The sequence below is a fragment of the Trachypithecus francoisi genome, unplaced genomic scaffold, assembly GCF_009764315.1.
Source record: "Trachypithecus francoisi isolate TF-2019V2 unplaced genomic scaffold, Tfra_2.0 Lachesis_group6, whole genome shotgun sequence".
Taxonomy (NCBI): Eukaryota; Metazoa; Chordata; class Mammalia; order Primates; family Cercopithecidae; genus Trachypithecus; species Trachypithecus francoisi.
In genome coordinates, this window is record NW_022681471.1 from 101781681 (window position 1) to 101793827 (window position 12147).

At 37.1% G+C, this 12147-nt stretch overlaps 1 protein-coding gene across 1 annotated transcript in view; it reads right to left on the bottom strand.

Moving 5' to 3' along the window:
- Window positions 1-12147, bottom strand: part of CFAP47 (cilia and flagella associated protein 47) — a 480485-nt gene that overhangs the window by 348449 nt on the left and 119889 nt on the right. The window contains 1 exon segment of the mRNA XM_033201412.1: window positions 7207-7416. Coding sequence (XP_033057303.1) covers window positions 7207-7416 — 210 coding nt within the window.

Genomic DNA, 12147 nt, shown 5'->3' on the forward strand with positions numbered 1-12147 from the left:
AATTTTAATAATCTGGGAAGATGTGGTAAATATTACCTTAACTGTTTCTCAGCTTTTGCATTTCTATGCAAATTTTAAACTCCACCATGTTGCTACAAGTAAATGATGAATAACTTCTGGTTATGAACATCGTATGTTTATAGTTTATTATGACACACCTGTATTATATTTTTTGTTAAATATAAATGAAACATTCTACCTTGTAATAGAGACTATGATTTGTTTGAACAGATTAACCATGAAAATAATGCTCTTTGTCAGATGAAGGTGCCATTACAAACAGCTTTTCACAGGGTTAGGACAAAGAATACAGAGCAGATGATTATATCAGAACACAGAGCGGTCTCATGTGAACTCTACTCCCTTTCTCACTGCTTGTTCTATCTATACATACAACACTAAGGAATGTGGACAAGTGTATGGTATTATGCATAACTCAGCTCCCAAACCATGACAAATAATGTTTTGAGGTAATATTACAATACTAACTTCAGTTATGAACAATTAAATGGATACTAAGATTTCCCATTGTCTGCCTTTTGTTGCCACGATGCTAAAATTTGAGATGGATCATTGTAAATGGTTTGCACTAAGAGTAGAGTCTCCAAAAGATGAATATATCCTTAGTAATTCTTCTTACTCCATAAGGAGAGCCTTGAGTACCTCAAAAGTAGCCTGTAGCTACCTGGTAGTATCCCTCAGAGGTACGTGACTCACATTACTTGCTTATTACAGGCCTTAAGTTAAATATACATTCAAATATATCTACATATTTATTTTAAATATCCAATATCAAATATTCCAAAAAGGCACATAAAATGCAGGTATTAATTTACACTACAGTTCCTAAGGTGGCATTGCCAACTTGAGTGAATAGTGCTTTCAAACTGATTTGACTCTGGATCTGATTCATTCTCTGCTAGTCTCCTTTATGTGATGCTGTTCCTATCCATTCAAAAACAGGAAGGTATCTGAAAGAGGCATGCTAAATATACATTTTAAAGTACTAGCGACCGACCCAAAGGTGTCAAGTGCACTCTACACAAATGTCAAATTATGCACTGAGCAGAACAATACTTAGAATTACCTTCATTATTCCTCAATTCTTAATTGTATTGAATGCTTTCTAAAAATAGTATAATTTCCAGTTAAGTGATTGTCAATAAGAGTAAGTATAATAAGCTTTATTATGCAGCAAAAGTGTTTATAAACCCATAATATGGTTGATAAAATGCTACTGAATAGAGGAAAAGAGCTAATATAACTAACAGCTGTATATTCTCAATTTTAAACATCAGACCTGCCTATTTAAAAATACATTTCTCATCAGAAAAATGTTAAGTACATTTGCAACAAAGTCTATGAGTTTTATCTCTAAAGTTTGAATGTAGTGATTAATTAAAACATCAATGAAAAATGTAAGAATTATAATTTTATTATTTAAAACACTTATAAATGCATTAATTTATCTTTATGTGCAAAATTTTTATTGTGCCTGTTTTAAAGGCAGAGGATATATATGATCTAGTTCCTTAAATGTGGTAATTTGCAAAATTAAGCAAGAATGTGGTTAGTTATTTTTAAGAAAAGGTCAATCATTCTACTATGCTATATCTCATCCATGATTAGGAAAACAATTGATTTTTATTGGTTTTGAGTGGACAACTAAATCAGGTACTTTCCAGGAGTTTGTGTGCCAATAAATTCATAGAGCAGACACTTCAGTATCAGCTTTGCTGTTAATGACACTGTATTAGTCCATTTTCATACTGTATGAAGAAATACCCAAGGCTGGGTAATATATAAAGAAAAAGAGGTTTAATGGACTCACAGTTCCACCTGGCTGGGGAGGCCTCACCATAATGGTGGAAGGCAAAAGAGGAGCAAAACACATCTCACATGGCAGCAGGCAAGAGAGTGTGTGCAGGAGAACTGCCCTTTATAAAACCATCAGATCCTGTGAGACTCATTAACTATCATGAGAACAGCAAGGAAAAACTCACTCCCATGATTCAATTACCTCTGACTGGGTCCCTCCCACGACATATGGGGATTATGGGAGCTACAATTTAAGATGAGATTTGGGTAGGGACACAGCCAAACCACATCATTCCACCCACGGCCCTCTCAAATCTTATGTCCTCACATTTTAAAACCAATCATGCCTTCCCACCAGTCCCCCAAAGTCTTCACTCATTTCAGCATTAACTCAAAATTCCACAGTCCAAAGTTTCATCTGATGTAAGGCAAGTCCCTTCCACCTCTTAGCTTGTAAAATCAGAAACAAGTCAATTACTTCCTAGATATAATGGGGGACAGGTATTGGGTAAATATAGCCATTCCAAATGGGAGATATTGGCCAAAACAAAGGGGCTACAGGCCTCATACAAGTCCAAAATCCAGCAGGGCAGGCAAATCTTAAAGCTCCAAAATGATCTCCTTTGACTCCATGTCTCACATCCAGGTCACATTGATGCAAGAGATGGGTTCCCATGGTCTTGGGCAGCTCCACCTCTGTGGCACTGCAGGTTACAGCCCCCCTTCTGGCTGCTTTCACAGGCTGGCATTGAGGATCTGCAACTTTTCCAGGTGCATGGTGCAAGCTGTCAGTGGATTTGGGGTCTGGAGGATGATGGATCTGGGGTCTGGAGGATGGTGGGCCTCTTCTCACAGCTCTCCTAGGCAGTGCCCCAGTGGGGACTCTGTGTGGGGGCTCTGACCCCACATTTCCCTTCCACACTGTCCTAGCAGAGGTTCTCCATAACGGCTCCACCCTACAGCAAACTTATCCCTGGACATCCAGGTGATTCCACACATCCTCTGAAATCTAGGGGGAGGTTCCCAAACCTCGACTCTTGACTTCTGTGCACCTGTAGGCTCAATACCACATGGAAGCTGCCAAGGCTTGCACCCTCTAGAGCCATGGCCTGAGCTATACCTTGACCCTTTTTAGCCACAGCTGGGGCAGCTGGGACACAGGGCACCTCGTCCCTAGGTTGCACACAGCAGGGGGACCCTGGATCTGGCTCAGGAAACCATTTTTCCCTCTTAGGCATCCAGGCCTGTGATGGGAGGGGCTGCTGTGAAGATCTCTGACATGCTCTGGAGACATTTTCCCCATTGTCTTGGTGATCAGCATTTGGCTCCTTGTTAGTTATGCAAATTTCTGCTGCTGACATGAACTTCTCTCTGGAAAATGGGTTTTTCTTTTCTACTGCATTATCAGGCTGCAAATTTTTCAAACTTTTATTCTCTGCTTCCTCTTGAACACTTTGCCACTTAGAAATTTCTTCTGCCAGATACCCTAAATCGTCTCTGTCAAGTTTAAAGTTTCACAGATCCCTAGCGCAGGGGCAAAATCCCACCAGTCCCTTTGCATAGCAAGAGGGACCTTTACTCCAGTCCTCAACAAGTTTCTTATCTCCATCTGAGACTACCTCAGCCTGAACTTTGTTGTCCATATCACAATTAGCATTTTGGTCAAAGCTATTCAACAAGTCTCTAGAAAGTTCCAAACTTTCCTACATCTTCCTGTCTTCTGAGCCCTCCAAGCCTCTAGGAAGTTCCAACTTTTCACACATTTTTCTATCTTCTTCTGAGCCCTCCAAACTGTTTCAACCTCTGCCTGTTACCCAGTTCCAATGTTGCTTCCACATTTTTGGCTATCTTTACAGCAGTGACCCACTCTCTGTGGTATCAATTAACTGTATTAGTTCATTTTCATACTGCTCTGAAGAAATGCCAAGATGTGGCAATTTATGAAGAAAAAGAGGTTAATGGACTCACGGTTCCACATGGCTGGGGAGGCCTCACAATCATGGCAGAAAGTGAAGGAGAAGCAAAGGCACATCTCACATGGTGTCAGGCAAGAGAGAGTGTGCAGGGGAACTTCCCTTTATAAAACCATCAGATCTCGTGAGACTTATTCACTATCACAAGAACAGCACAGGACCACCCACCTCCATTACTCAATTACCTCCTACTGGGTCCCTCCCGTGACACATGGGGATTATAAGAGCTACAATTCAAGATGAAATTTAGGTAGGGACACAGCCAAACTGTATGAGACACTGACACTTCTGAACACTGGCCAAGAACAAATGTGCAGGTCCATTGCTCCTGATGTCATTGGAACCACAACAACTACATTCTTTGAATACACAGTCACGTTTCATATTTGTTTGATTTTATGCTATAACTATAGAGACAATTCATCAGATCTTGCCTCATTAATTAATATATTGAGCAAAATAAATAAATAATGTCTCAGTACTTATTGAGTAGACTGTAATTCTATCATTACTATATGGGGAACATAGAAGTTTCACTAATGTGTGTGTGTCGGGGGGTGAGAGAGAGAGACAGAAATACATGCAGAAGAGTAGGAAAGAAAGAAAACATCTCTTATTCTTTGGAAAATCTATATATGACATATAGTAGTGTAATCCTTAAAAGTATATGCTTATTATAAAAATTTCTATATAATTATTTATAGTCTAAATGGTATTTAAAATAAGGTGACTAAGTGGAAAATCTTTGGAAACCAAAATATGGTTTCCATTCTTGGCTCCCCCATTTAATGTTTGAGTGAGTTTGGACAAATTACGTCACACTATGAGCCTTAGATTCCTCTTCTGTAAAACAGAGATGATAATCTAGAAACAAAAAACAAAACAAAAAAAAACCCACTTCTCAGGACTACTGTGTGGATTCCATGAGATCTAGCCTATGAGTAGTACCTGACTTGTATTAATTAGTAGCTGTAGACCTTATGCTTCCTGTATTTATTCAAGCCTTGATATCCATAACATCACACTCTCCTGGTTCTCACCCTATTTCTCACTCATGGTTACCAAAGCAGAGCATGGATGACTTTCACAATCTGTTCCTGCTGCCTTTTCAGTTTCATCTCCCAACCGTCTTGCCAGAATTCACCAAACCATAACACCAAAAATGCCATTAAAATATGGGTTGCTTTAGCCTCCATACCTCATGCTCCATTTTACTGTTTATAGTACTCCTTGTTCACGTCACCGTTTCTCACATAGATATATATTTAGGTCGGTGCAAAAGTAATTGCAGTTTTTCTGACATTGAAAATAATGGCAAAAACTGCAATTGCTTTTGCACCAATTGAATAAAACTTCTATCCCCAGACTTTTTGGAGAATTTGGGTAGGACGCAAGGAGGGTATACAATCTCTGAGCTGCGAGCCCATTATTGTGGACAGGAAAGCAGACAGATTAGCAGAAATTATTCTTGCTATTATTCATAGAGTTCCAGCTGGTTGAGCCAATCCAAATGTGACAAAATCTAAAGAAAACAAAATTCAAAGCCAAGCATGTTAGCCCCCAAGAGAAGCCACATTATGAAAGTATCTTGCAAAGTAAAAGAAAGCAAGAAAATTGAGAATCAGTGTCATATTTTTAGTAAGGACCATGGGCTTCAATATGAACAAACCAGATGCAAATAAAGGCTTCAACATAGGGCAAAAAACCTACCACACTGACATCCATCAAGAATTTACCCCCTTTCTTTCCCTAAATCTTGGGCAGAGTACACACATGGTTTGCCTACAAAAAAATATATGCTGATCGATTACCAATAATAAATGAGTATAATTTATTTCATAGAAATTCTAAAGTGAAAAGGAAGCTTTTGAGGAATTCCTTTCTGGAATACCTGATTTATCTCAATGAGATCAGAAATGGGACGCCTAAAGAGAGAAAGCAAGGACAGCATTGGAGAGTAGAGAAGAGTTAGAGGATCTGACCGTATTCACTATAGAAAACCAGATAAGGGAACATCACACACTGGGGCCTATCATGGGGAGGGGGGAGGAGGGAGGGATTGCATTGGGGAGTTATACATGATATAAACGTCATGCACATGTACCCTAGAACTTAAAGTATAATAAAAAAAAAAAAAAAAAAAAAAAAAAAAAAAAAAAAAAAGAAAACCAGATAAGGAGTTAACCAGTCACCAGTAAAAGGATTTGCCAGTATTAAGGCTCTTGGGAATGCTTAGGGTCTTAGTGCCTTGTTTATCTGGGTGTACAGAAAAGTCTTTTGTTGCTCATCTATGATTTGCATAGTTTCTAAATTAGTTCCAATAGCTCTAATTTATCGCAAATCTGCTGAGGAATTAAATGGGGTTTTGTGAAATATGATGTATTAAGAAGAAGATATTTCTATGTATTAAGAAGAGAGATGTCCCTCTCCTAATTCCAAACACATGAATCAGTCCCTTGACTACAAATATACAAATAACGCCTCTACATGTTAATAAATGAGCACATAAAGAACACACTCTGACACTAATTTTACTTTTCATTATAAGCCTTTTAAACAAACTTTATAGCTCTACACTTCAACCTCTTGCCATTTAGTCAGTCAAGTTATTTCAGGATATGATGTAAAAATGCTATTTCTGGTCCTACAAGAGAAGATATCCAGAAATATTTCACCAAGGTGTATTTGAAATCTCCTGGGGCCGGGCGCAGTGGCTCAAGCCTGTAATCCCAGCACTTTGGGAGGCCGAGACGGGCGGATCACGAGGTCAGGAGATCGAGACCATCCTGGCTAACACGGTGAAACCCCGTCTCTACTAAAAAATACAAAAAAACTAGCCAGGCGAGGTGGCAAGCGCCTATAGTCCCAGCTACTCCAGAGGCTGAGGCAGGAGAATGGCGTAAACCCGGAAGACGGAGCTTGTAGTGAGCTGAGATCTGGCCACTGCACTCCAACCTGAGCGACAGAGCGAGATGGAGTAACAAAGCTATATTGCAGGGAAATCATTATGTTGATATTTCTCACTTTCAGTTGACACTTATTTAGCATTTCCTTTGGGTTATTTCCTGTCCAGTTGCTCAATAATTACTAACTCACTGTACTTTTCATGATGACAGATGGGACAGGTTCTGCTATTAGCTCCATTTCACAGATGAGGAAACTGAGCGTCTCAGAAGTAATGTTAACAAAGCCTGGATTTGACCCCAAGCAGTCTAGCTCCAGAGTATAAATTGGTAGCCACTATTATGCTGCTTTTTGTGAGAGCACACTTACATCTGGAACTTTAGAAATAATCTTAATGTCTAAGGTATTAGATATTAGATCCCTCTCTTTTTAACATTTTACCATGATGTAAAATATAAATATATTATTCTTTAATGTCAGATACAAAATAACCTACATTTAGATATCTTACCAGTTTTTTCTGTCATCACAGAAAAGAAGATCGGTAAAAAATGATACAGGTTTAGATGACTTGAAACTGAGGTGGCACGTGAGCTTATTATTAATTCCACTGTGAGAGCCTGGGATGACTCTGCCTTTTGGAAATTTCACGGAAAGAGGGTGAATCTCCTCACCATCAAGAAGCCTTACTGTGGGAATCTGGACACATACAGTTGAATTTCTGCTTAAAATTTAAAAAAAAGTTTCATTAGCTCAAAATACCTGCAAGTAACTGGCTTTAAATGTATATTTCATTTTTTTTGAATCCTCAAGAAAATTAAAATAAGAAATATTTGTAATCATGTGCCTAATTATTAAAGATATCTTTGTATCATCTCTTATTTTCTGATCACATATAAGATGGATGATAACTAAGAACCACTTGAGATGATCAAATGTTCCTTTTGTTCTATAAGGATTAAAAAGGCATGTGACACCTGATTAAACACAGCATTTCTTAATCACCATCATGATATACATTACTGTTTTTAAATGTATTCTGATGAAAATTACCAAAAGTTATCAATAGCTACAAATGTAATGCATATAGACTAAATAATATTAACAGATGCATATACATGTAGGTAGATATTTGAAAATTTGGATACTATTAAGTTCATATATACATATACTATGAATGTTTTTCAATCACTACTATTCAAAAATTCCACTTAATGTTGACATACTTAATTATAAATTTATAATTTTTATAGCCAATTCAAGCTGTTTATTTTTAATAATATAATATGTATTAATAGTATTCACTTAAAATTGAATTACTACTTATTATTTTTAGTGATCAATAAATATTTAATCATATTACTTGTTTACTTATATATGTAAGAACTTACATATCTATGGCAGATAAGAGGTATCATCAAATGGGAATTATATATCCTTGCTATTTTAATCAGTGTGAGAATTATTTAGCTAATAATAAAAAAATAAAGATCTAAAATTGTATTAGTTAAACCTATATACCACTTTGGATAAAAACATGGAAAGTAATTTATAAATCCGGTTTGAAAATAATTCAGTTCTTACTTAGCTAATTAACTTATCTTTGGATAAGTGATTAATGCTGTTGATTTTATTACATATGTATAACCTGGACACTACATTACATTATTTCTTCAGTACCTCTCATATTCATTTCATTATACCATATTTAGCAAGACTCAACTTTTGAGTTGAAGTAGCTTTTAAATTGATACCTTTGTACATTAATTCCAAAGTTGAAAAATTAAGAGATTAATTCATATATTAGAAAATGATTATTGATTTAAAACTACTTTCTAGCACAATTTAATTGAAGCCACTACTATTTCCTGTTTAGACAACAAAGGTTAGTGTCTATTTATGAGATAAGGTCTTAAAGGAACTGCAAATCCCAAAGTTTTGATGATGTTGAATATTACCTAACAAAGTAAATGACATTTTGATCCAGCCCCATGGAATCAGTAAGTACTCAGTCCTGGCAGCATTCATCACCTGTTAACTGAAGAGCCCCCTTGAACCCTGAATAACCAGCAGCAATACCCAGGTACTACATTGAGGGCCTTGGGTGACCCTCTGAGACTTGCTGGCTTCAGGTAAGGTTCAGCACATTACCAGCTGTGGTGGCTATGGAGCAAAATCTTCTGATTGTGAAAAGCAGAAGAAAAAGTAAAGGAGACTTTGTCTCGCACCTGAGGTACCAGCAAAGCCACAGCAGAGTAGAACACCAAGTTGACAAATTTCATTACCCCTTCATGACAAAACCCTCAAAACACCGGGGACAGGAGAAACATACCACAGCAGGATAAAAGTGATGTAGGACAGACCAACAGCTAATATCACACAGAATGGAGAAAAACTGAAAAACGTCTTCCAAGATTTAGAACACAACAAGGATGCTCACTTTCACTACTCTCATTCAACATAGTAATGGAATTTCTAGACAGAGCAATCAGACAAGAGAAAGATATAAAGGGCATCCAAATTTGAAATGAAGAAGTACAATATCCTTGTTTGTAGAGTATTTGAACTTATATTTGAAAAAGACTCTGCAAGAAAACTATTAGAACTGATCAACTCAGTAAAGTTGCAGGGTACAAAGTAAACATAAAAAATCAGTAGCATTTCTATATGCCAACAGATAACAAACTGAAAAAGAAATAAAAAATAATAGAATTGCTACCAAGGTAGTGGGGCATTACTATAAGATACTTGAGAATGTGGAACTGACTTTGGAACTGGGCAACTGGCAAAGTTTAAAATAGTTTGGAGGGCTCAGAAGAAGACAGGAAGATAAGTGAAAATTTGGAACTTTCTAGAGTCTTGTTGAATGGTTTTGACCAAAATGATGATAGTGATGTGGACAATGAAGTCAGGCTGAAGTGGTCTCAGATAGAGGTGAGGAACTTATTGGGAACTGGAGTAAAGGTCACTTGTGCTATGCTTTAGCAAAGAGACTGGTGTGATGTCGCCCTTGCCCTAGAGATCTGTGGAAATTTGAATTTGATGCAGATGATTTAGGGTATCTGGTGGAATAAATTTCTAAGCAGCAAAGATTTAAGTTTTAACCAGGCTATTCTGAAAGCATTCAGTTGTATGTATACACAAAGATGGTTTAAAATTGGAACTAATGTTTCAAAGGGAATCAGAGCATACAGGTTTGGAAAATTTGCAGCCTGACCATGTGGTAGAAAAGAAGATAGCATTTTTCTGAAGAGAGATTCAAGCCAGCTGCTAACATTTGCATAAATAATGAGGAGCCAAGACAATGGGGAAAATGTCTCCAGGGCATGTCATAGATCTTCATAACAGCCTCTCCCATCACAGGCCCAGAGGCCTAAGAGGGAAAAATGGCTTTTTGGGCTGGGTTCAGAGCCCTGCTGCTCTGTGAAGCTTCAGGGCTTCGTACCCTGTGTCCCAGCTGCTCCAGCTCTAGCTGTGGCTAAAAGGGGCCAAGGTACAGCTCAGGTCATTGCTTCAGAAGATGCAAACCCCAAGCCATGGTGGCTTCCACATCGTATTGGGCCTGCAGGTGCACAGAAGGCAAGAGTTGAGCTTTGGGAACCTCTGCTCAGAGGATGTATGGAAACACCTGGATGTCCAGGTTGAAGTCTGTTACGGGGCACAGCCCTCATGGAGAACCTCTGCTAGAGCAGTGCAGAAGGAAATGTAGGGTTGTATATGCCACACAGAGTCTCTACTGGCACACTGCCTAGTTGAGCTATGAGAAGAGGGCCACCATCCTGCAGACCCCAGAAAAGTAGATCCACCAACAACTTGCACCATGTGCCTCGAAAAGTTGCACGCACTCAACATCAGCCTGTGAAGGCAGCCACAACAGCTATATCCTCCAGAGTCATAGGGGCAGAGCTGCCCAAGGGCTTGGGATCTCACCCCTTGCATCAGCATGCCTTGGATGTGAGACATAGAGTCAAACGAGATCATTTTGGAGCTTTAAGATTTAATGACTGCCCTGCCAGGTTTCAGACTTGCATGGGGCCTGTGGCCCCTTTGTTTTGTCCAATTTCTCCTATTTGGAATCGAGACATTTACCCAGTGCTTGTACCCTCATTGTATCTTAAAAGTGACTATGTTGTTTTAGATTTTACAGGCTCATATGTGGAAGGGACTTGCCTTGTCTCAGATGAGACTTTGGACTTGGACTTTTGAGTTTATGCTGGAATGAGTTAAGACTTTGGGAGACTGTTGGGAAGACATGATTGGTTTTGAAATGTTAAAGGACATGAGACTTAATGTTTTTAATTACTTATTTGTTTGTAATACAAATATATATTTGTACATATTAATACTTAAATGTTTTTAATACTTAGTTTCTACATTTGGCCTTTCATATTTAAGCTTTTAATACATTTGTAATGAATTTTTGTGAATTGTGTTAAGCAGAGATACAATTTGGAATATTTCATACAGATATTCAATCATTCCATCATTTATTGAATAATAACTTTCTATCTCCAAAGAACTTCAATAACATCTTCATCATAAATCCAATAACTATTCATCTATGAAACTTTTTTGAGGCTATTTTATTCCTTGGTCAATTTATCTACCCCTGTACCACTATGATATTGGTTTAGTTTTGATGTTCCCTATAGCAAGCACTTCCCATCTTCTTCTTCTTCCTCTTGGGGAGATTAGCTATTCTTGATCCTTGACTCTTCCATATAAAACTAAAATTTTACTTTTCAATCTCTATGAAAACTTTAGTTGATTTTTTATTGAAGTCACATGAAATATGTAAATTTATCTGTGGAAAACTTTTTTTACAGCATTGAACATTCTAATCCATGAATACTGGTGTATTTATTTGAGTTTATTATTTATTATTTAAATGCAGGTGTATTTAACTTGAGTTTTATAATTTTCTTTATACAGTTCCATACACTTCATTCATATCTTTATCTATTATCTTTATCTCTTATCTATTATCTTTTAATCTATTATCTATTTATCTATTATATTTTAATTTTTTGATGCTATTATAAGTAGTAATTTAAAGTTATGTGCTCTATATATTGTATGCTGAAATTATATTGAATTTTAAATATTTAAGTTATATTTGCCTATTCTGATAAGTGATCTTCCTAGTTTTAAAAAATCTCCTTGTAGATTCTTTGAATTTTCTATATGAAAAAATAATCTAACATACAGATAATGACAGTTTTGAGTTTTATTTCCTAATCCTCACACATTTTGTTTTTCTTATCCCCCTGCCATATGCTAGGTTCTCTGTTAAAATGCTTTAGGGAAGCAGTGATAATAAGCATGGTTCATGTGTCTGTTGTTAAAGGTAATTCATGTATATTCCAGTTTCAATAATGATATTTGCTCTAGGCTTATGATAGGAACATTGAACAATTAAAGACTATCTATTCATTACTGTTTGTTGAGAGTT